The following is a 23,017-nucleotide window of genomic DNA, read 5'->3' as shown; positions in this document are numbered from 1 at the left end:
ATTGTTAAAATCTGTTTTGTTTCCCTCTGCTGGCCTCCCCACCCACCTGTGATAACCAGGCTCCACCAGGCCTGAAAGGGTTGCATCCTGGGCCTCGTTTCTTTCCGGATGTTTTTGTGTTTGGCACCGACATCAGACACCTGGCTCGTCTATATTGACCAGGTGCACGGTGCTGCCTTAGTCCGAGGGAGCACTTCCCTTTTGGAATGCCAGGAAAGTCAAGAGCCTGCTTTCCGTCCCTCCCAGTTGTTTGGGCTCAAATTAGAAAGCAGCTCATGGGGCCTGTCTGGTGGCACAGCGGTAAGTTCGTGCGCTCTGCTTTGGTGGCCTGGAGTTTGCTGGTTCAGATCCCCGGTGTGGACCTACGCACCGCTTGTCAAGCCATGCTGTGGTAGGCATCCCACATATAAAGTAGAGGAAGATGGGCATGGATGTTAGCTCAGGGCCAGTCCCCCCCAGCAAAAAGAGGGGGATTGGCAGGGTATGTTAGGGCTAATCTTCCTCAAAAAGAAAGAAAGAAAGCAGCTCACTTAGGACACCTAGAGGTTTCTTGTATGATCCCAGGGTAAATGCCAGTGAAGAAATGGGTATTGCAGGTGACTGCTGAAACCATGAGGCGTTTTCATGGAGCCCGTTTCCATCTTACCCTGGCAAGTTCCTTAGTTCCGACAGAACAGAGAAAATTAGGCCTAGCGTGAGTTCCCGGGAGCTTCTGTGAAAGGTTGCAGCCAGGACAGAGCTGCACACAGCTGGTGATCGGTAACTGTTGATGAGAGAATGAATGGATGTTGGAGGGGGGAGCTGTGTAGCATGGAAGCTGGAGCACAACTGTTTACTCCTGTTATTAAAGCCACACTTCTAATTAGTTGATGAATTAATTAAGTAGCCTGGGCCCTGAAGGCCAGACATCTCCTGGACAGACGGAAGCTGCGAGGGAAAGGATTCTTGCCTGAGATTAAAATACAGTCCGTAAAAACCCTAAATGGAAGAGTATTCGACGCATTTCCCCAGTTATTAACGATGTTACTCCCTGGCAGGAGGTGAAACGCTTTGACGCCTCATTGAACTCATATTTGAGCTCTTTAGGCCTCTGAGGAGCCCCTGCAGTAGCATTTCAGGATCAGGTGGCTTGAAAAAGCTTCTTCGCTGGTGGGTGACTCCAACCCTGGAAGGACTTGTGCTACAAAGAATCGCTGATCGATGTGATGCATTTCGAAATGAGCGTGCCTGAGGCCCGCTGGTTCTTTGGGTTTAAGGTCCCCTAAAGCTCCAGATATGGCTGCACCCTTTGGGTGGACCCCGTCCAGGAGGAGGAATGCTCTGTTTTACTTCTAGTTTCTCATGTGAGTGCTTTCCCTCCCTCTTGCTCCTGGGCATTCGGTGTCCCTGTGACGTAAGGAGAAAGGATGTCCTGCAGAGAGGCTCTGACTTGCGGGGGAAGGAGCTAGTGTGTGTCCTGTACCATTTTGGTGTATGCCTGGTATCTCACGCCTTTTCCCATTATTCTCCATTTAGGCAGCCTCGATGCCCAGCTGCGGGTGTGTGTTTGTGTGTGTGCAAGTGTGTGTATGTTGAGGAGGACGTGGTCTGTCTTGCTAGCCACATGGACACTCTTTCCTCTGGGCTTAAAGGATGCACAGGAATCACTGTATTTATGATTCCGTTAGGCAAATTGAAGCGTCCCAGCCACCTGTCTTCTCCAGATCTCTGAGGAATCTCATTAGCATCACAGCTACGCCAACCAAATTGCCTCAGTAATGAAGCACCGGGAGACGCCACAGCTGTGTTCCGAGTGGCTCCAGAAATCGAGACAGTCACTGCGAGGAAAAGAGAGCCAGCATTTGTGTGCGATGTGAGCACTATCACCTGCCCAGCCACGGGGCATCTTCCCTCGGCAGGGGGCCAGACTCCGGAGGTGGACTTCAACATCTTGAAAAGTCCTAGCCCGGGGGTGCTGCTGGTGTCTAATTTAGGGGGGAGAATTCTTCCTCTAAATACAGTCACTTTATAAAAATAAAAGCGGGGCCGACCCGGTGGCGCTGTGGTTAAGTTCGCACGTTCTGCTTCTTGGTGGCCTGGGGTTCGCTGGTTCGGATCCCGGGTGCCGACATGGCGCCGCTTGGCAAGCCATGCTGTGGTAGGCATCCCACGTATAAAGTAGAGGAAGATGGGCACGGATGCTAGCTCAGGGCCAGTCTTCCTCAGCAAAAAAGAGGGGGATTGGCAGATGTTTGCTCAGGGCTAATCTTGCTCGAAAAAAATACAAAATAAAATGTTAAAAAAAAAAAAAGAAAAAGAAAAGCAACGGGCAGAGAACTTCCCTCCTTTAGCCGCTAATCAGGGCACACATGCCCTTCGAGACCCGAGTCGGAGGGCTGGCTGTGAGCTTTAGGGCATTCGGTGAACACATGTGCCCCGTCTGCACTTTCGCCATCTTCCGGGTCCGTGGAGGCTGAGCCAGACTTTGCCTGTAGGAAAACGTACAGAAACCTCCCCTGGGCTGAGAGAGAAGCTGAGCCCCTCCTGTTTGCTGGGAGAGTTTGGTTAAGAGCAAATCACTGTGACAAGGTAGATGGAAAAAAAGCCAGAAGCTCTTTTTTTTTTCTTTCCGTTTTATTGAGATGTAATTGATGTACCTTGCTGTATGTGTCTCAGGTGTACAGCATAATGACCTGACTTACATATATTGCAAAATGATTACCACAAGTTTAGCTGGCATCCATCACCTCCTATAGATACAAAAAGAGAAAAAAGAAAAAAGTTTCGTTCCTCGTGATGAGAACTTTTAGGATTTACTCTCTTAACAACTTTCAAGTACACCACAGCCGTGTTAACTGGTCACCACACTATGCCTCACATCCCCAGGACTGATTTACCTTCTAACTGGCAGTTTGCACCTTTGACCCCCTCCCGCAGGTCCCCTCCCCACCCTCTGCCTCTGATAACCACAAATCTGATCTCTTTTCCTATGAGTTTGGTTTTTTCAGATTCCACATATCAGTGAGATCATACAGTATTTGTCTTTATCTGACTTATTTCACTTCGCATAATGCCCTCTGTGTTGTGGCAAATGGCAAGATTTCATTCTTTTTATGGCTGTTTATGGCTGAATAATATTCCATTCTGTGTGTGTGTGTGTGTGTGTGGGTGTACACCACATTTTCTTTATCCATTCATCCATCGATGGGCACTTAGGTTGTTTCAATGTCTTGGCCATTGTAAATAATGCTTCATTGAACATAGGGGTGCATACATCTCTTTGACATAGCGATTTCATTTCCTGTGGATGTGTACCCAGAAGCGGAATTGCTGAGTCACATGGTAGTTCTGTTGTTAATCTTTTGAGGACCCTCCATACTGTTTTCCATAGTGGCTGCACCAGTTTACATTCCCACCAACTGTGCACGAGGGTTCCCCTTTCTCCACATCCTCACCAACACTTGTTATCTCTTGCCTTTTTGATGACAGCCATCCTAACGTGTGTGAGCTGATATCTCATTGTGGTTTTGGTTTGCATTTCCCTCATGATTAGTGATATTGAGCATCTTTTCATGTACCTGTTGCCCACCTGTATTTCTTCTTTGGAAAAGTGTCTTTTCAGATCCTCTGCCCGTTTCTTAATTGTTTGGTTTTTCTGCTATTGAGTTGTATGAGCAGAAACTCTTGTTGGGAAAAGCCACTGGGCGCGAGCATGCAAGCCAGCTGGCTGGGAGGGGTCTCTGGCGGTTCCTGCCTCCTCTACTGGGGGCTGGATGTGGGGGCTTCTCTTGGTCTTTCAGCAGAATCTCTAACCTCCCCTCTCCCTTCTTTCTTGTGCATTCTGATAGAGGGAACGGCTGAGGAACATCGAGCGCATCTGCTTCCTTCTGCGAAAGGTCAGTGCAAAAGCTGCAGGCCAGCGGGTGGACAGTCACATGGTCACGGGTGGGCACAGAGTGGAAGCGGCCAGCGAGGCTCAGTGCCTGCTCCAGTCCTGTCTCCCAGGAAGGCGCATGGCGGTGGGGGCGGGGGAGGTGGGAGCAAGTGATGATCCATTCTTTGAAAAGCTCCAGAGGCAAGAGGAGCTAATTAAAAGGGGCGGCCATCAATCAAAGTGTCAGGGCAGCACTGGATATTTGCAGTGCCCTCTGGTCGCATTTAGAGGCTCTTTCTCTTTGCTGGATGATGGATGGCGATTACAGCTGGCGCTGCCTCACAGCCTTTGTTTCTGTCTGGTGCTGGGCTCGGAAGTGCCCCCGCCCTACTCAGGGAAGTCTATCTCTGGATGCTGGGTTTCCTTTGAGGTTTCAGCCTGCCCCTCAGCTTTGCAATCTGATTGACAGCATCACTGGGAGTGTCAGAGGGGCGGGAGGGGAGGTGTTATTATAAGGGGAGCCGAGCATTCAGAGTTGCTCTGAATGGATGGGTAGTAATTTGCAGCTGCCCTACATGCGTTCAGGAATAGTCGTCTGTGCACGTGCAGCTCCAGCTTAGTATTTAGCACAACTCTGTGGCATAGCTGGGGAACCCCTGTGCCAGAAAGACCGATCTGTCACTCTCCAGTCAGGAAAGTGCGTGATTTTCAGCAAAGTGTAGAGAACAGCCGCTTGCGAGTAAAAAAAGCAGTGTCCATAGCCTTGAGCCAAAGGACAACTCTGACCCCTGTCCAGAGTGGATGGGCTACAGGCCATGGGAAAGCCACCTGCGGACCTAGAAGGAGTTTTTGAGGCTTATGTGAATAGGAGAGAAACCAAATGCCATGCCAACATTGATAGGAGGGAAGCAATTATGCAGGCTTTTGAAATTTTTTCTGTATTTCAATAATGATACCTTTTGTTGGGAGAGAGAGCTTAATCAAGAAGTTAATTTTTCTAGCTAATTACTTGTACTTTAATATTTTCCAAGAAACTCATTATGTTAGAATGCCGCATCTTGTATGTCAGAGCAGCAAAGTATTCTCAGGTAATGAAAATACTAGTGACCTGAGGAATAAAGAATGATTAAGAAAAACCATATGACATTTGGTATTAAGGGTAATTCATGAATTTGTCTGTTATTTTCCCAGATAGTATCTTGCATACCAGTAACCTGCTCCAGCTGTCACTTCCATGGTCTCTGGTTTGTTCTTTAAGCCTGACACCTAAGTGGCCTAGAGTGGATGAAGACTAAATCAGAGCTTTGTCTTTCAAACTCCACGTTGCCCTTTTTTCCCCATCCTGGGTGTAGCATCCCGATTTCTCTGCAGAGCGGTAATCCATATCCATCACACTGTAGCCTAGCTCATCCTTCTGTATTCCCTGACCCTTGACTGCGGCCAGACAGTAGGCGATGGCCTGTGATGGCCTCTGCCACGGTCCTGCTGCCCACAGCCCTGGACCTTTCAAAGATCAAAGCCAAGGATATGAAAAAGTACACAGGCTGTGCAAGAATTAGCATTACTATTTGCAAATTTGCATATAGTTTGCATAAGTTTCTGTAAACAGTAGACTGAAGTGTTTTCCTTCAGGAAACATGGTACCCCACGTACCTTTTTCTGTTTTTTGCACTTTTCATTTATTTCTTCTTCCCATGCTGCTGCCACTGCTGCTTCAGTGAATGCAATTGCTATTCATTGTTAGCGGGAAAGACCAGGGAGGAAAGTTCGAGAGAGACGCACGAAACACTGCCTTCAAGACTTTAGGTGTTGTCACTGTACCTCACCGTCCGTTCTGCAGCCTGACAGTTTTCTCCCTCCCGCGGGAGCCACACTGGCCAGTGCCCCTTGATGACCTTGAGGCTGACATAAGCCGCTTTCCTTGTGGCATCTTCTTCCTGCTCCAGTGCTCTTGTGGTTAGCACACCTTTCCTTTCAACACCTGGCTCTGTTGGCTCTTCACTTCTGTGTGTCCTGGATACCTGAGGTCATTGTCATTGATGTCCACATGATTTCTTTGTGGACGTAATTTCAAGTTTTCAGTGTTTCGGATGGTCCGTCCATTGAGGTCTTGCTGTCCCTCACATGTTTTTTAGCTTAACTGGGTATCTGCATTCTCACAGACACATTCAGTACTGGGCATGCGGGTCTGACTCCTCCCACTAGAATGTAAGTTCTGGAAGGACAGTGACTTTGTTCCGTTCACTGTCACATGTCCAGTGACACAGAAGGAAGAACAGTGTGTCACCTGCTGAAGGTGCTCAAAAAATATTTATTCAATAAGTTAATGAAGGAGCGCTAAACTCCCGGCACTTCTAGAATCTGAGTCCTTCTTGCTGGGCCCACTGGGATAACAATCAGTAAGCTTTTCATTTCTTCATCTCCATAGTGTCCGTGATGCGCACAAAGCATATATGTTGCTGCGTGTATGAGATTTGTGTTTTAAAATCAAATTGAACTCCGTATTGTATTCGTTATGACGCAGAAGGTTACCCTACAGTTTCTCCCATCCCATCGCTTTTCTTCCTGTTTGTGCCCTCTGCCCTCTTTGCAGTCTGTTTTGTACTAATATCTTTTCTCAGCCGATTCTGGTTCCTTCCACCGGAAAGGTCATGTAGGGGGTGGTGAAGTGCGCAGCTTTCTGCTGCGTCCCGATCCGGCCTCTGCCCTGCTTATCTGTGTCCTCTCTGAAGTGGGGGAATAAGAACAGAAACCTCCGTGTAGAGCTGTTGTGAGAATTAGATGAGAGATACATTTGTCTCTAGCCCATAAATGCCCCGTATGCATTACATGGTATTATTCTGATTGCTGTGACCCTCAGCTGCTGCCTGAAGCCCCTTATACCGTCCCCAGGCACACACTTGGTTCTGAGGCAGGCCGCACCCCCCAGCAGCTCCTCCTGTCTTCTTAGGTCAGTGCCATTTGATGTTGGGCGCATCACGAGGTGGGGCCCCTGGGCCTCCGCCCTCTCGTTTCTCATTCTGGATGGGCTTCTGTGCTCAGATTCCCGAGCCGTGAGCACACGTTGGGGATCGTGGGGAGGGTTAATGGGTCTAGTTGGCACTACCTTCCGAGAACTGTACCTTCCAAGAAATTTCTTGGAACTCATCTCCTAAACACCCCGGAATGTGCTGCATCTCAGCAGCTGATTGTTGTTAAACCACCTCCTCAGCTTTCTCGGGAGAAGGGAAGGGATTTTCAAAGTGGATCCGTTTTTAGCTCTGTAATTATCAGAAAATGTGTTCTTTGGGTAATTGTCTGAACCGCAGGATTCTTGTGTCGACTTGTGCTTGTGACTCATTTTTTCATGGCAAGAGCCGCTTGCTTCTTGCCTGCTCTCGCGCCTGGGGCACGTTACCGGCTCTGTGGGTCGCTGTGAAGTACAGGTTTGGGGCAGGAAGCACCCTGGAAGGCAGAGGTGGCTCCAACGGCTGCTTTCAGGCACATAAAGGGTCCTCGTTGGGGAGGAGACTGACTTGGGGCCTCCTGTTGCATCCCTAGAGATGCAGGGAATGGTTAGAGGAAATGAATTTGAGAGCCCGAGGTTGGAATGAGAATAAAGAGAAACTTTCTCAGAAACGGAGGTCGTCAAACCTTGGATCGGTTGCCCCTGGGCTGTGTGACATGCTCGCCTCCCTCAGGCTGAGTTAGACAACCTAAGGTCTGAGGTGGTTTCCAGTTGGCCTGCCTGAGAGGGGTACTTAGTTGCATAGTTTGGGATGTCCCTTCTGGCATGACAATTCTGTGATTGTCCAGCTCACCCCCGATTTCCCCAAGAGTGTGTGTCCTGTCTTACCGCAGGTTTTCTGACATTCGTGGCTGTGAAAAGCTTTAGCGGATGGGTAACTTTTACTCTGTCCGTTGGGCAGTCACGCTGGGATGTGGAAGAGGATGGTGAGTGGGCAGAGGTCGGGGTGGGTGGAGGCGTTAAGTTTATTGGGGAGGTATAACCAGGCTGGATGGGGAGCAGGTGCTCCACGCTTAGTTCTGGAAAGAACATGGCAGGGATAAGGCCACAAGCGTTATGGCTAATGGCCACCTATGTCCCTCCCCCTTTCATGCTTCTCAAGCTCACACCTCTGTCTTAGGGGAGGTGTCGTGGTGTGAAGTGAAGCTGAATGGTCGAAGCCTGACTCCACTGCAGGAATTCCATGCTGTGGTTCTGAAAGCAGGAGTTGGAGGCCGTGGGAAAGGGATATGACACTTCTATAGTTCAGGGTCAGTTTGTTAAATGAGAAGATTGCGTCATCGTGCCCACTTCTTCACCCTCCCCTGTTTCCGGGACTGGCTGTATAATTTGCAGGGCCCGGTGAAAAACGAAAGCGTGGGGCTCCATGTCAAAACATTATTAAGAATTTTATGAAGCTGGCAGCAGAGCACTCAACCAAAGGCGGGGCCCGTCCGAGTGTGGAGCCTTGTGCAAGTGCACAGGTCACATGCCCTTGAAGGCGGCCCTGCCTGCATCTGTGACCTTTGCCATAGGATTCACAGTCCTGCTTAATGCAGAGTATGTTTCTCCTCCCCACTGGCGTTGGGCTCTGCCATGTGATGAAATTTGTCCACTGGAATGTGAGCGGGCCCGTGAGTGTGTACTGAGGCTTCAAGAGTCCCTGGGTGTTTCTGCTCTCCCTCTCGCACTTCTGACATTGCCGAGGCCAACCCACTGGTTCGAGGAGCCTGAGGGGCCCCTGTAACTCAGACAAGCCTGCCAGCTCAGGTGACCCCCAGTCAACCTTTAGATACGTGAGCAAGTGTAAATGATTGTCATTTGAGGCCCTGAATTTTGGAGTGATTTGTTATGCAGCATTCTATGGCAATAGCTAGCCGAGACTGTGCCACTCTGACAAGGGGGAAAATCTTTTCTTTTAAAGTGGTTTTATTCTGTGCCACAGATCAGCCATTTGCTGACTCTACAAACTTATAAATAGACAGTTTTAGACTCTGTCCCAATTTCTTTGACCTGAGAGGAGGCTACTAAATGCATTTCTATACCAGAACTCAGAGAAGGACCTGTGTCGCTTCAGAGCACAATACTTGTCATGCATTAACTACTTGGGAAAATGGTGAAGACGGTGCCTTTTCTCTAATTACGAGCACTCCCTGTCACAAGGGATTGACTTGACTTCCAGTCCTTGGGGCGTTAAGGCAGCTCTTCCTGCTGGGCTCTGGGGGGAATGGTGGGTTTTAACTGAGAGACATAATACAGTGACAGGGATGCAAACTCACGGGCTGCTGTGCAGAATGCCTTAGAGAGAGCATCCTTGTCTCAGCTCCAGATCAGGATTCTCTGCTGCTTGGGGGATTTCTAAAGCATGACACTGGGGATGGCTGCTTACATTCTTGAATGACTACTGTGTGCCTCTTTTAATCCCCACAACCACCCTATGAAGTGGTCACTATTAATAGCCCCACTTAACCGATGAGGCAATCAAGGCTTAGAGAGGTTAAGTGTATATCCTGGGGTCTCATACTTCATCAGTTGGTAGAGCTGGACTTTGAAGGCAAATCTGTCTAATCAGAGTCCACTTTTTTTTTTTTTTTTGGTGAGGAAGATTGGCCCTGAGCTAACATCTGTTGCCAATCTTTCTCTTTTTGCTTGAAGAAAATTGTTGCTGAGCTAACATCTGTGCCAGTCTTCCTCCACTTTGCATGTGGGACGCCACCACAGCATGGCTTGACAAGTGGTATGTAGGTCCGTGTCTGGGATCCAAACCTGTGAATCCTGGGCCACCAAAGCGGAGCATGTGAACTCAACCACTACACCACTGGGCCAGCCCCAGAGTCCACGTTTTTAATCACCGCATTATAGGGGAAATTGTTGATTCTCATTGAAACAAAACACCCTCCTTAAGGACCAGCACTACAGTCCTATTCTTGAGCTGTTTTAAAGGGAAGATACGAACACCGGAAGTCACAGAGGGCCTCAGAGACCCTGTGATATGCTTGGCTCACCCTTGATGGGGCCACGTGCATCCTTTTAAGGCTCTTTTCTAATTCCGTTTTAACTTCTTGGGAGGATGGTTCACCCTGGAGGGAATGTTTGAAGAACAACAAAAATATCCTGGAACAAAACTTGCCACTAGTTCAGAAACTGTGTCTCATGTATAATTTATTCTCAGACGCCTTCTGTGGCAAAGTCCTTGTTAGTCAGAGGGAAAGGTGGGACACTCTACTCGCTCTGTAAATAATGGTGCCGTCACGCTGTTGCTGAACCCGAAGCCAGAGGGGCTGGGGCAGCGTCCTGGCTTCGCTTCACTCTCCTCCATGGCTGCAGCCTGGGCAGCAGAGGATTCACGGCAGCTCCCGACCACGTGGGCTCAGCTTCTTACTCGACTCTGGGCAGCTGGCCGACCCTGTTCTCTTTAGCTCTCTATTGCCTCCATAACAGAATATCAAACAAGTTTACAACAACCACAGTTTATATTTCTCATGAATCCCTGGGTCATCTGGTTGGTTCCACTGATCTTGGCTGGGCTTGTGGGGAGAAGGGGTGTTCTTCTGGTCTTGGCTGGGGCTCCTTCATCTGTCTGGCCGTCGGCAGATATATTTGCTAATCTAGGATGGCCTCAGCTGGGACAGTTGGTTCTGCTCCACATAGCATCCTCCAGCGACTAAGCCCAGGCTTGTTCTCATGGTGTCATAAGACGCAGGAGAAGTTGTGGAAATGCATAAGCACTTTTTCAAACTTTGGTTTGCATCAAATCTACTGGTGTCCTATGGGCTGAAGCAAGTCACATGGCCAAGCCCAGGGTCATTGTGGGCGGGGCTAGAGTTATAGGGCAAAGGGCGTGGGTAGAGGGAGGCCATTAATTGGCACCGTAACTGCCATCAATCTGCCACATATCCATAGGAAGGGGATTCCGGTTCAGCGGTGGGGAATTTTGCAGACTTTCTCTAGGATGGTAACGTGGACTCTTAGATGTAGGGGGCCGCATCTCTATTACACTTGCTACACTGTATTATTGTCTCTGCGGATGCCTTCTTCTCCCCTTAGTTTGTGAGTTCCCTGAAGGAGGAACACAATGTCTTCCTCATCTTTGAACCCCCGGAGTTTAACACAGTGTGGGACACGAGGTTGATGGCCAGCGCACGATCAGGAGGTGAAATACTAGAACTGGAATGGCCCTTAGAGGACATCTAGCCGGCTCCCTCATTTTCAGGCGGGGAGATTGAGACCCAGCAGATCAAGTGGTGAGATGACATCAGAACCGGTGTGTATGGGCTCTTGGCCAGCTCGTCCACAGTGCCCTTTTCAGTGTCTGAGGTCCCTGAAACTGGACAGAACCCCTCTCCACTGTAAGCTCTCCGGGGGCAGGAACCAAACCTTCCTTGCTCACGATTGTTTAATAGGGCCAAGCACAGTGTTTTTGCGTGAGTAAATGCCACTTCCCTCATCCCTGCCCCATCAATGGCCATTTCACTGGGAGTGGCATTTACTGTGTCTTCCCCACAGGGTACTAGCCCTCACCAGTTTGGTATCTGATGGGCCTGGGAATAAGGCCTCACACCTTTATATTCTGGAATTCCAGACAAAGTTGTGGACAAGAGCCTTGGTTATTTCCAAAGGAGCAGATCCCAGCGAAGTGGTCTGTTCTAGCTGGAGTCTTGGGAGGCAGGCCCTGCTCAGGCGCGTTATCATCTGCCGCAGGATCACGAGTATGAGGGGAGGACCGTGAGCCGTCCTCCGATGAATGTGCTGCGTCTTCTTCCCATCATGACGGCTGTGCGGGAAGCTCGGTCCTACCGTCGTAAGCGGTGGCCTCATTAGCACTGTGGCTGTTTAAAGACTTGGCTTTCACACTTCTGACTATGTGTGAGCACCCCTGAAGGTCAGCCACACGTGGTAATCTGCAGTATGTCTGTGCCGTGAATTTGATCCTGCACGTTCTCAGGCTGGTGGCACGAATGTGTTACTTAGCTGCTGAGTGAGCCTATAGCCAGCTGCCCTGCACCCTTGTTTCAACATGGCTTTGATGTTCTCCACTCATTATTCTGCACCCAGGAGTTCTCGTGAAATGCCTACAGAGCACTTGCCATTTCCGGGGAGACTTTGCTTTTGTTGTGAAAAATCATATGCCTGCGTAGTATCAGGAAGTGGCAGATGTCAGAGTCCCTGTGCTTTTGTGTTGTCATTAGTGAAACTCGTGGTTTCTAATCATTTTGCGTATCAGAATCCCCTGTGGAGATTTTCCAAGTCACATCTGCTTAAGAACCACTTCCAGAAATTCGCTCCAGTGGCTTTGGGGAGGGTCCAGTCATCTGTATTTTGAAAATGCACCCAGTGTGCTTCTCAGGGGTGGCGGAGGCGGAGAAACACTCTGGGAAATGTTGGGTGACGTGGATGGTTGGTGGATGTGCTGGTGATTTCTAAGCAGCTCCCATGATGGCTCCCTGGGGTCTGGAGAATGAGATCTGTGGAGGGAGAGGGAAAAGGGAGGAGAGCTCCACCCAGAGAGGTTGGCAGTTAGCAGACAGATGGGGCCAGCTGCCGACTCCCCTGCGGACCGCCCCGGATGAGCTGAGCCCTGGGCTCCCGGTGCATCTCCCCAGCCTGCTCTGTCCTGGCTGTGTGTGGAGCGAACATCTTCCTGACCCAAGACATGATGGAAGGTTGGTTCTGATGGAAGGCACAACCAGCTTCACAAAGGGAGGAAGGCCAGTGGCCCTCGCGTTGGTCGGGGGAGGAATCCTGAAACTGTCAATGACCTTAGGGTGCATCATCGAGAATGGCCCCCAAACTTGGCTGTGCCTCACATCGTGTCTGGAGAGGTTATTAAAAATACAGATTCCTGAATGCACCCCCCCCCCCAACCCCTGTGATGGTTAACTTTATGTGTCAACTTGGTTGGGCCATGGTGCCCAGATATGTGGTCAGACATTATTCTAGATGTTTCTGTGAGGGTGTTTTTTGAATAAGATTAACATTTAAATTGGTGGACTCTAAATAAAGCAGATTGCCCTTCATAATGTGGGTGGGCCTTGTCTAATCAGTTGAAGGCCTCGATAACACAAAGACTGACTTCCCCTGAGCAAGAAGGAATTCTGCGGTAAATGTCATTCAGACTTCAAATACAGCATTGGCTCTTCCTGGATCTCCAGCCTGTGAGCCTTCCCTGCAGAATTTGGGCTTCGCAAACCACTGCAATCTTGTGAGCCAATTCCTTCAAATAAATTTGTTTCTATATATATGTGTTTGAGTGTGTTATGTGTGTGTATACACATCCTGTTGGTTCTGTGTGTCTGGAGGACCCTAACTAATATACCCTCCTCGATCCTGGGAAGTTCAGGTTCAGTAGGTTTGTGGAGGGGCCCTGGGATTGCTGTGTAACCGAATCTTCACACCGACCCTCTGAGTTGGGTGAAGTTATCTACCTTCCCCAGATGGTCAACACCTTGCTCAAGGTCACCCAGTTCATGGGTCTGGTTCCAGAACCCACGCTCACCCCTTTTCTCCCTTGCTGCTTCTGTCTGCTTCCATCCATAGGAGCCGGTAACTTTCCAGGCCTTTCACAGAGCTTCTTGCCCCTACATGAGGGACCAGCCTCTGCAGGCTGCTAACCAAGAATGATGATCACTCAGTTTCCCCTGTAGTCTCCACAGACTGTGTGGACCAGAAAAAGGAGGCCAGTCAACTGATGGCATTCATTGGCAAAGCAGATTCTCGCAGCCTGACCTTCTAAGCAATAAAGATTTATGGACTCTCGGCAGTTTTGTTATGAGAAGTCACCAAATCATTGCCCCTTCTGACAGAAATAATTTGGTTTTCTGTAATACCTTTCTCCTCTCATTAATACAAAAAGGGACTCCAGGTATTGTAGGATGTGTGGGGGGCAGGAAGGCGTACTGGGATTGGGTTCCGATATGAGTAAAGGATGCACGATGACTGTGGTGGAAACGTGAGGGAGCTCGGTCTGTCTGGGGGACCGGTCCAGGCTGGCGGGGGGCAGGGATGGCGGGGACCCTGCCTCACAAGGTCGTCGGGACCCGGGCTCCTCCTGCCTTTGGAGCTCTGCCATCATTAGGGCATTTTCTTGTGCACGTGGTCCATGAGGGCATCACACCATGATGTCCTTTCCTCAGCGGGATGGAGGAGGGAAGAGGAGAAAGGGCCATTTCGGTGAAGGACGTGACCCAGAAGTTGCACACATCACTTCCATTTGACTCATTGGCTAGATCTTAGGCAAATGGCTGCATCTGGTCTTATTTTGGGAGGCTATGTGCTCAGCCAAAAATCAAGGATTTTGTTCCCGAGAGAAGGGAGAGTGGGCACCGGGGGATGACTGTAGATCTTGGTCTCGGGGGATTCTGGTCAGCAGGGCACATAGCCAGTGAAGCGGCTTCAAGGGCAGAACTCCAAGGTCAGTGGGAGGTGGAGGTGGGGAAGGAAGGACAGGACTAGGCTTTAAAGGTTGAGGTGATGTTAGTCGGTCCCTGGAGGAGCAGGGACATGGTGGGGGTTGGAGAAGAAAGCAGAGTCCTGGCTGTTGGCCTTGGCATGTTCCAACGGGTGCCCACTTGAATTCGCTCATTCATTCAGCTGGAATTCATTTAGCGCCTGCTCTGCGCATAGTCCTGTGTTATGTGCTGAGGGGGATCAAAGTGCATCGTGTGACGTGTCAGTTGTGAAGACCAGCTCAGTCCAGCTAATAGGCATCTTGTTTTTTCTCTGAGTCACACAATACCTTATATTACAGTCGCTGAATATAAAGCATGTCTTACACAGTTGTATTCTTGAAGGTAGGGCTGGTGCCCTCCTAACTTTTGTATCTGCTGCATTGCCTAGCGTGGTGTCAGATTCACGTTAATTAGCTAAACGGATTAGTGGACGTGAGCCCGGCACCCACGTAATGGCTTGGACTGTTACTTTCATAATGCGTGAGGCAGAATTCTCACTGCTGAGCCTGGGCTTAAGGCAGGTGGAGGAGACCAGAGAGAGGCCAGGGGCCGATGTGACAAGCTTTGCCTTATCAGAGTATCCTCACTGCCCAGTGGGTGGCGTGGTAATGGATGCAGTTAGAGGGCTGGTTCTCAACCTTAGCTGCACATTGGAATCACCCAGGGAGCTTAGAAAATATTGTTCCTGGCTCCCACCCCCAGAGTTTCTGTTTCATTGGGCTGGAATGCAGCCTGGGCATGGAGGGTGGTGGGGGGGGGGTGGGGGGGGTGGTGGGTAAGCCCCCCAGGTGATCCTAATGTGCAGTGAGGCTGCAAATCACTGAGTTGGCGGGTCCGCCAGGCATCGGAAATGCAGGCGGGGAGGCGTTTGCACTTTCTCAGGCCCATCGGGGATGATTTAGAGAGCCATCATTTTCTAGATGGTACCAGAGTGAAAGCAGTAATTTGCCCAGGGGCTGCCCAGGTGGACTGAAGGAGCGGGCGCCTGGCTTCCTGCTTCCGAGGAGAGGGTCGCCCCCGCGGGACGACTCATTGCGAGCAATCCGCAGACAACTTGTTCTTCTTGGTGGAGCTTTGCTTCCAAATGCTCCCTTTTCCAAAATGTGAGGAGCAGTAAAAATTCAGTTTTTCAACCCCCCCACATGCTCACCCTCCCAGATCCTCATTCTTTTCTTTTTCCAAATTGCTGAAAAAGCAAGAAATGTTTCTGGGTTGTGTTTGTAGGCCGCAAAATGTGCCCATATCGCCAAACCCTAATAGGCTCGTAGTCCCTGTAGGGTTACCCAGTCTGCACCCAGGCAGGGCCCCGAGAGCCCTGAGACCCGGATGAGAATTCCCATGGGCTCCCAGCGTGTGCTGAACTGACTCGTGTGCTCCAGGTGTGTCTTCTTCCCTCGGAATAGCTGTATTGCCGCATTATCATGCTGCCTCCGTTTGCAACTTATATGGGCTTTGTTATTCTTTAAGCAATTTGGGGCATTGGGCCTCCTCCAGCCCACAGTTTCACTGGCTCTGATTCCTGAGCCGTCTCTATGGCACAGACAATTACAACACACATGGAGTTTTGTTTCGTTAGGATAAGACACGGCAATAGACAAGGAAATGCACTGAATAAGTTCAATGTGCTATACAAATGCAAAGTGCCATTCTTAGAAAGAGATAGGAGAAACCATACTGTTCCCTTTCTGCGTCTGCCAAATGGTCAGAGCAACGATGAAATGCTGGGGGACAATGATGGCCGATTATAGCACAGGAAGGTGGGCGGGAAATATGCAGCAGGAAGAGCTCTGCTATTGTGGCCTTTTAGTGGTGACATCACTGCTGTTACCGCTCAACACATCAGCATAAAGTGGTGCCAGTGCCACTCGTGTCCTGGTAGGAAGCAGACAAAGGGGCCACTTACGCAAGGCTCCTGCCCTCGCGGAACATAAGCCTTGTTCAGATTACATCAGCAGGATGTACGGATGAAACAGCAAACAATACATCTTCTGTGAGGGTCTGTATAATCCTCTTTGTATAAGCTAGACTTTAATACACATCACTGTGGTACTTCTGATATCTTTTTTTTTTTTTTTTGGTAAGGAAGATTCACTCTGAGCTGACATGTGTTGCCAGTCTGCCTCTTTGGTTGCTTGAGGAAGACCAGCCCTGAGCTAACATCCGTGCCAATCTTCCTCTATTTTGTATGTGGCTTGCTGCCTCAGCATGGCTGGTGACTGGCGTAGGTCTGCGCCCAGGATCCAAACCTGTGAACCCAGGCCGTTGTGGCAGAGTGCGCCGGACTTCACCACCATGCCACTGGTCCGGCCCCTTCTAATGTCTTTTGATGGTGGATGTCAATTGTTAGTAGAGACCAAGAGTGGCGGACATTGGGGTCTTTCAAGTTATTGATAATTTCAAGCACAAGTGTTCTGGACTTTAAAAGGAAGGCAGTGTGGGAGGGTAAAGTCAGAGGTGTAACACTGTGTAAGATGTTTTCCTCAGAGACCGAGAGTTGGTGAGGGCGGGTCTGTGTATCTTGTTTACTGCTTAGCATGTTACCTAGAAAACAGCACATATTCCTAATGCTTTGCTGACAGAAGGAATGGATGAGTGGAGCCCCCTCCCTGGTGGCTGTGTAGGCCCTTTGCCCACAGTATGTTGCTTATTCTCACAGCTCTGTGTCGGGGAGATGGCACACTGAGGCTTGACTTGTAATTCCTTACCTCAGAACAGGACCGAAAGCAGAAACAGCCTGTTGGCAAAGGACTTTCCCCTCTTGTAAAACATTAGGCCATAGAAGGAGGAACTTGCCCAGGTCGCTCAGGTGGTAACTGCTGGGTCTGGATTCAGATCGTGCTCTGACTCCTAAATGCCTGCCCTTCCTAGGAATCCTTATGTTTCCACACAGTAGGGATTAAAAACATGTTTCCCTCCATTTCCCTGGACAGTTCCACACTGTTGAGTTTTTCATAGTGACTTAGACACCGCCTCTGACGCACCAGCATTTATCCATTCCCATGGCCACCATCAGCCACATGCACGAGTGCGCCATGCTGTTCTCTAGTCTGACTACCGTCCCTTCTCAACTGACTCTCACCCTCCAAGTCAAAAGCAGGCTAAGAGGTTTTGACCAAAGGCATCTTCTCAATTTCAGGAGACTGTTGGGCCACGGAAGGCTTGGGAGAACGAGGCTTCAGAAGGTGCCGCCCCCTCTAATGCTGGTCCCCTTGGGATCTATGCTCATCTGCTGGGGCTGCTACAACCAAGTACAACAGACGGGGTGGCTCCAACAACACAAATTTATTTCCTCAGTTCTGGAGGCTGGAAGTCCAAGATCAAGGTGTCAGCAGAGTTGGTTTCTTCTGAGGCCTCTCTCCTTGGCTTGCAGATGGCCACTGTCTTGCTTTGTCCTCACATGGCCATGCTTCTGTGTGTCTGTTTCCTCATCTCCTCTGCTTATAAGGACACCCGTCAGGTTGGATCAGGGCCCATCCTCATGACGTCATTTAACCTTAATTACTGCTTTAAAGACCCCATCTTCAAATACAGTCGCGTTCTGGAGCACTTAGGCGTTAGGACTTCAATATATGAATTTGGGGGGTGGGCACAATTCAAGCCATAACGGGATCCATGCTCCAGAAAAGAGTTTTTATGGAAATAGCATGCCTTGATTAGGAGAAATGATTGGCCTTAACTTGATTTTCACTGGTTGGCAAACAGCAAACAGAGTGAATAGTGAGCCCCTGAGTTTAGATTTTACTACCATTTTCCCATCGTCCACAGGTATAATCCAGTGAAAGAGAGTGTAAGACTTTTATCCTTTCCGTTGGACTTTATTGCATGTTTATCAGAATAAAAAGCAAACTGATTCTGAGCAGAGCCAGTGAAGAATTGCCCCTGTCATTCCCTGCGGGGGATGATCCAGACAAAAGGACAGGACCCCGCCTGTTCCTGCTGCCACATCCCCAGCAGGGAGCGGCGTGCAAGGCCAGTGGCCCGAGCCTGGACAGTTGGCTCAGCACACAGCGGACAAGGCACGGGTCATTCGTCATTCTAATTAGCTGTGGTTCCTGTCTCCCCAGCAGACATGGGGTCAGGACCAAATCCATGTCTGTGACATGAGCTCTTGCACAAGTGCCAACTGCTGAGGTGGGCTGAAGTTAGATAATTATTGTAACTATTTTTGTTTATAGGACATCCCTTCCCAGGAGATCCCAGACACTTCCCTGCCCAGAAGTTGTCACTTGCAGGACAGCATGACCCATTCTGGGGCTGGAGGCAGTAACAAAGGACTCTGCCCACCCAGAGTGCCATGCAAACTGCATGAGAGAGGCATTACGTGCACGGCTCTGGGGAAGGCGGAAGAGGCATGTCCCTGTGCTGTGCAGAGAGTGGAAAGGGAGCCTGGGTTCTTTGCTAGAGAAAGTCAGCTTACCTAGACTTAGAAGATTGATCCTGGAGCTGGCCCCATGGGGTAGCGGTTAAGTTTGCACCCTCTGCTTGGGCAGCCCGGGGTTCGCCAGTGTGGATCCTGGGTGTAGACCTACACACCACCCATCAAGCCATGCTGTGGCAGCATCCCACATAGAAGAACTAGAAGGACTTACAACTAGACATACAACTATGTACTGGGGCTTAGGGGAGAAAACAACAAAAAAAAAGAGGAAGATTGGCAACAGATGTTAGCTCGGGGCCAATCTTCCTCAAAAAAAAAAAAAAAAGAAGATTGGCCCTTAGTGGTTTAGGAAAAGTTTTTTGTGCAAGAACAACTTTTATTAAGTTACTGTATGTGGCATAGAATATGCCAGACATTGTGGACAGTGCTTGATTGCGTCGTCTCACTCGGTACTCACCCTCTGATGTGACATCACTGTGGTCCCCTTCGCTGATGAGGAGGATTGTGGTGGAGGGACTGAGGAACTGAAGCCAGGACGTGCAAAGCCAGGAGTTGAGTCTAGGTGGTCTTAACCCAGAGCTCGCTCTTTGTTTTTTCTTTATTAATTGTTTTAATTATAAAACTAGTATGTCCTCATTTTGACTAGAAAATGATGGTAAGTTAATATGAAGGGAATATTAATAAGCACCCCAACCCCTCTCTGTTGCTAACTCTCTGACATAACTAATGTTAAAAGCTTGGGTCTCTGTCCTCATGCTCGTATCTCCATGCGCATTCATGCACACACAAATACACACACACACACACACACACACACATATGTGTTCATACCCACACTCAGGATTGGCTTTTGTTTGTTTCTTTTTCCCAGTAATGGATAAATTGTTTTTCTGTAATGTGTTTCTTCCCCACATACTGTTACATCATGGACACCTGTCTAGGTCAATGCCATAGATCTGACTCCCTTAAAAGTAATTGCACAAACTGTCTTAACATTCCACAGTACACACAGTTTATTCAGTAATTTCCATATTGATGGACATTCTGTTTTCAGTTTTGTTTTTTTGGCTCCTACTAATAACTCTGCAATATACACTTTGTGTGTTTATATCCCAGGAGGAAGATCATTGGGTGAAAGAGTATATGAATTTGTACTTTTCTAAAAATTACAAGATTACTTTCCCAAAAAGGGTGAAGCCATTTGTAGTCCCACCGGCAGTGTCAGAGGGCGTGTTTCCCCACATGGCCGTCACGAGGACTGGATGCTCTTGGGAGCCCGCGGGCTGGCCTGTCCTCAGCTGTGGGTGCAGCCCTGGGCAGAGGCACATTCGAGTGGTCCGGAAGTTGTTCTAGACCAGACTTTCTCAGTCCTGGTAACGCATTCGAATCTCCTGGGGAGCTTTGCGAGTCCAGGGCCCTACCTGTAGGGGGTCTCACTGAATTGGTCGGGGGGCACGGGCAGAGGTGTGCTCGAAGCTCTCCAGGGGATTCTAATGGGCTGACAGGGTGCGGAGCTTCTGAGACAGACCCTGCAGACACCGAGATCCAAACTTCCCCCTCCCTTCCCCTCCCTTCCCCCGTTCCTTCCTCCCTCCTCGGAGTGCTCTCCTTACAGTTCAGTGGAGACTTTACTGGAGGCTGGAGGCCTTTTCCTTCAGCCAGCAGCCTCTCACTCACGGCCCTGGTCCTGTGGGAACACACCGGCTGTAAGGACTGACTTCAGCCCTCGCTCTAGGGCCGTGCGGGACCACATTGCCCTCGAGAGAGCCAGTGTGGAGCACTGTTTCCAGGAGAGAAGGGGGAGGGGTGCATCCACTGCTCTCTCATGACCAGAGAGGCATGGACGTCCCAGGGGTGTCCTTGGCTGCATAGGTGACGTGACTTACGTCATGTTCTTCCACGTGGCACCCCACCCCTTGTTACCTGCAGTGTGCACTGGCCTGACACACATGGCTGCCTCCAGAACAGGAGCCCACACCCTCACTCCACTGAAGGTGCACCCCCGAGAGGTGTACAGACCACATGCAGAGGCCAGGACACTGAATCACTGGCCTCTTTCACGGTGTGATTGCTACACTGCTGTTCACTTCCATCCGACGCTCACCCTGAGTCGGGGCAGCTCGAGGGCTGATGTGGGAAGCCTGCAGACCAGCAGCGACTCAGGTGTTTCCTGCACAGTGCGGGTGTGTGCCTCAGTGGGACGAGAGCCTGCCGGTGCTTACCTCCGTCTGCCTAAATGGCGTGTTGACCCAGCGTGCTGGTATTGGGGCCAGCAGAGTCCTGCAGAGCTAGGAGAGGGCTCACATGTATAAAAACACTAGGAATGGCTTTGCTTCGTGAAAAAAGATGAGCCTCCGTCTTTCAGGAAACAAATTGCTACAGAAACGCTATTCTTAGCTCAAGAACTACTTAGGATGCTTGAAAGAGGCAACTGGGCAGGTAACGACCTGAGGTACTAGAATATCAGTGGATGGCCATTGTCGTTGTCATCGCCAGGCCCTCATAATTACTAACTGTGATGTTGAGCATTTGCAAAGTGCCCTTCAGGGCACTGTTTTTCAAACTTGGCTGCACATTGGACTCATGTGGGAAGTTTTAAGAAATACTGATGCCTGGGTACTGTCCTCAGAGAGTCTGACTTAATTGGTTGGGAATAAATCCTGGATGTCAGGATTTTAAAGCTTCCCCTGGGTGATCCTACTGTGCAGGCAAGTTTGAAGCCCTCTGCTAAGCAGGTTTCATCACTCACGTCCATTCATGCATTCAACCTGCCCTTTGTGGCCTGGCTGCTGTGGCTCAGCTGGTCTGGTGGCCAGCGTCCACCTTGGCCCACCCCCGACCCCAGTGCAGGGCCGTATAGGGTGCACAGACACCTGTCCTTAGCTCCCCTAAATCTCTTGGCACCTCCACTGGTTAGAAAAAGCCTTGGAGCAGCTGGGATGAGTGGGCCTTTAGAGGTCGGAAGTGTTTCCAGATCCAAAAAGAAATAGGGCCGTGGTTCTCCCTCCTGCCTGCGCGTTGGAGCCGTCTTGGCAGCGCTCATAAAATGCTGAGGCCCTGGCCCAGCCCGCTGAGTTCCCAATGCCATGGTGAGGATTAGACATCAAATTAAAAAAAATATTTTTTTTTATTTTGAAAAATGTCGAATGTAAGGGAATGTTGAAAGAGTCATCTAATGCATACCTATGTAGCCTTCCCCACAAGTCATCACTGGATGATTTGTTGCTCACATTATGATTATTCACCCCAAAATACACTCTCTGACATAACCACAAGACTATTGTCACACCCAAAGACATTGTGATAATAATGTCATCTGATTATAGCTCATAGTCATTTTCCCCCTAATTTCCGATAATGTTCTTTATAGCTTTTTAAATCCAGGATCCAATCAAGTATTACACGTTGCATTGAGTTGTCTTGTTTCCCACAGTCTCCTTTAATCTAGAACAGTCTGTTCACTTTTTTTCATGACAATGACCTTCTGAAGAGTTCCTGAATGGGGGCAGTTTTTTTAAAGTTCCGGAGGAATTTTCCGTGAGCAGCAGCAGGATTTGAGAAGCGCCGTAGTCGAGGATGGCGTAATTTGTTTTCCCTGTATAAATATGTATGTGGGAAAACAAACAAGCGGATCGGATGCTGGCCTGGGGGCCGCCCCCTTCCGGCTTCTCAGTTCTCTGAGCCAGTGGCAGCCATGCTCCTGTCTGTGCCGTTTGCTCTTTGAAAGGGGTGTGCCCTCCATGTCCAGCTCTGGCCCTCGTCGTGTTTATTCGTCATTGCTCCGGCGTCCCAGGCCACTCTGATCAATTCCTTTTCTGGTTGCTCAGCATCTTCACCTCCTTCCCTCTCCCTCCCAGGGTCTCCTCTGCCCATTCTGTGGCGGCTGTTCAAGCTTTGAGCCCTTTGCACTGATTGCTTGAGGCGGGTGGGTAAGTGGCGGCCTCTGCTCTCTCCCTTAGCAGCAGCGGTGGGTTGTTGAGGATGCTCTGTGGAGGGTGGCCCTTCCTGGGGCTGCCACAGTACCCTGCTCAAGCCACACCCAGTTAAGCCTCATTCACCCTCTCCTTTCTTGTTCATTCCTCCTCGACTTTTGTTTTTGACTGAACCTACCCATTCTTTAAAACTCAGCTCACGTCACCACTTTTGGGAAGCCTTTTGCCTCCTTCCATAGTTGAGGTGTGTGCCCTTCTGTGGGCTCCCCCAGCACCCTGGGCTGAAGTCTGCCCTCACGCTTACCCGGCAGCCCTGCATTTTTCTCTCCCCAACCAGACCCTGAGCTGATGAAGGACAGGGGCTGAGCCTGTGGTTAGGAGCTCCCCGGCCCTTAGCATGGCGCCCGCACGTCGTGGGTG

At 49.8% G+C, this 23,017-nt stretch overlaps 1 protein-coding gene across 4 annotated transcripts in view; it reads left to right on the top strand.

Annotated features, from left to right (window-relative positions):
- The window catches only part of CNIH3 (cornichon family AMPA receptor auxiliary protein 3), a 110,067-nt gene that overhangs the window by 50,323 nt on the left and 36,727 nt on the right, over positions 1-23,017 (top strand). For 2 of the 4 annotated variants that reach the window (XM_008528622.2, XM_008528623.2), the window contains exon 3: positions 3,828-3,875. The exons of the other annotated variants lie outside the window; for them this stretch is intronic. In XM_008528622.2, the coding sequence (XP_008526844.1) occupies positions 3,828-3,875 (48 nt within the window). The remainder of the gene's footprint in view (positions 1-3,827; positions 3,876-23,017) is intronic. 4 annotated transcript variants of the gene reach the window in all.

The sequence above is a fragment of the Equus przewalskii genome, chromosome 31 (assembly GCF_037783145.1).
Source record: "Equus przewalskii isolate Varuska chromosome 31, EquPr2, whole genome shotgun sequence".
Classification (NCBI taxonomy): Eukaryota; Metazoa; Chordata; class Mammalia; order Perissodactyla; family Equidae; genus Equus; species Equus przewalskii.
The sequence above is the reverse complement of the archived record's forward strand: the minus strand, read 5'-3'. Positions and strand labels throughout refer to the sequence as shown.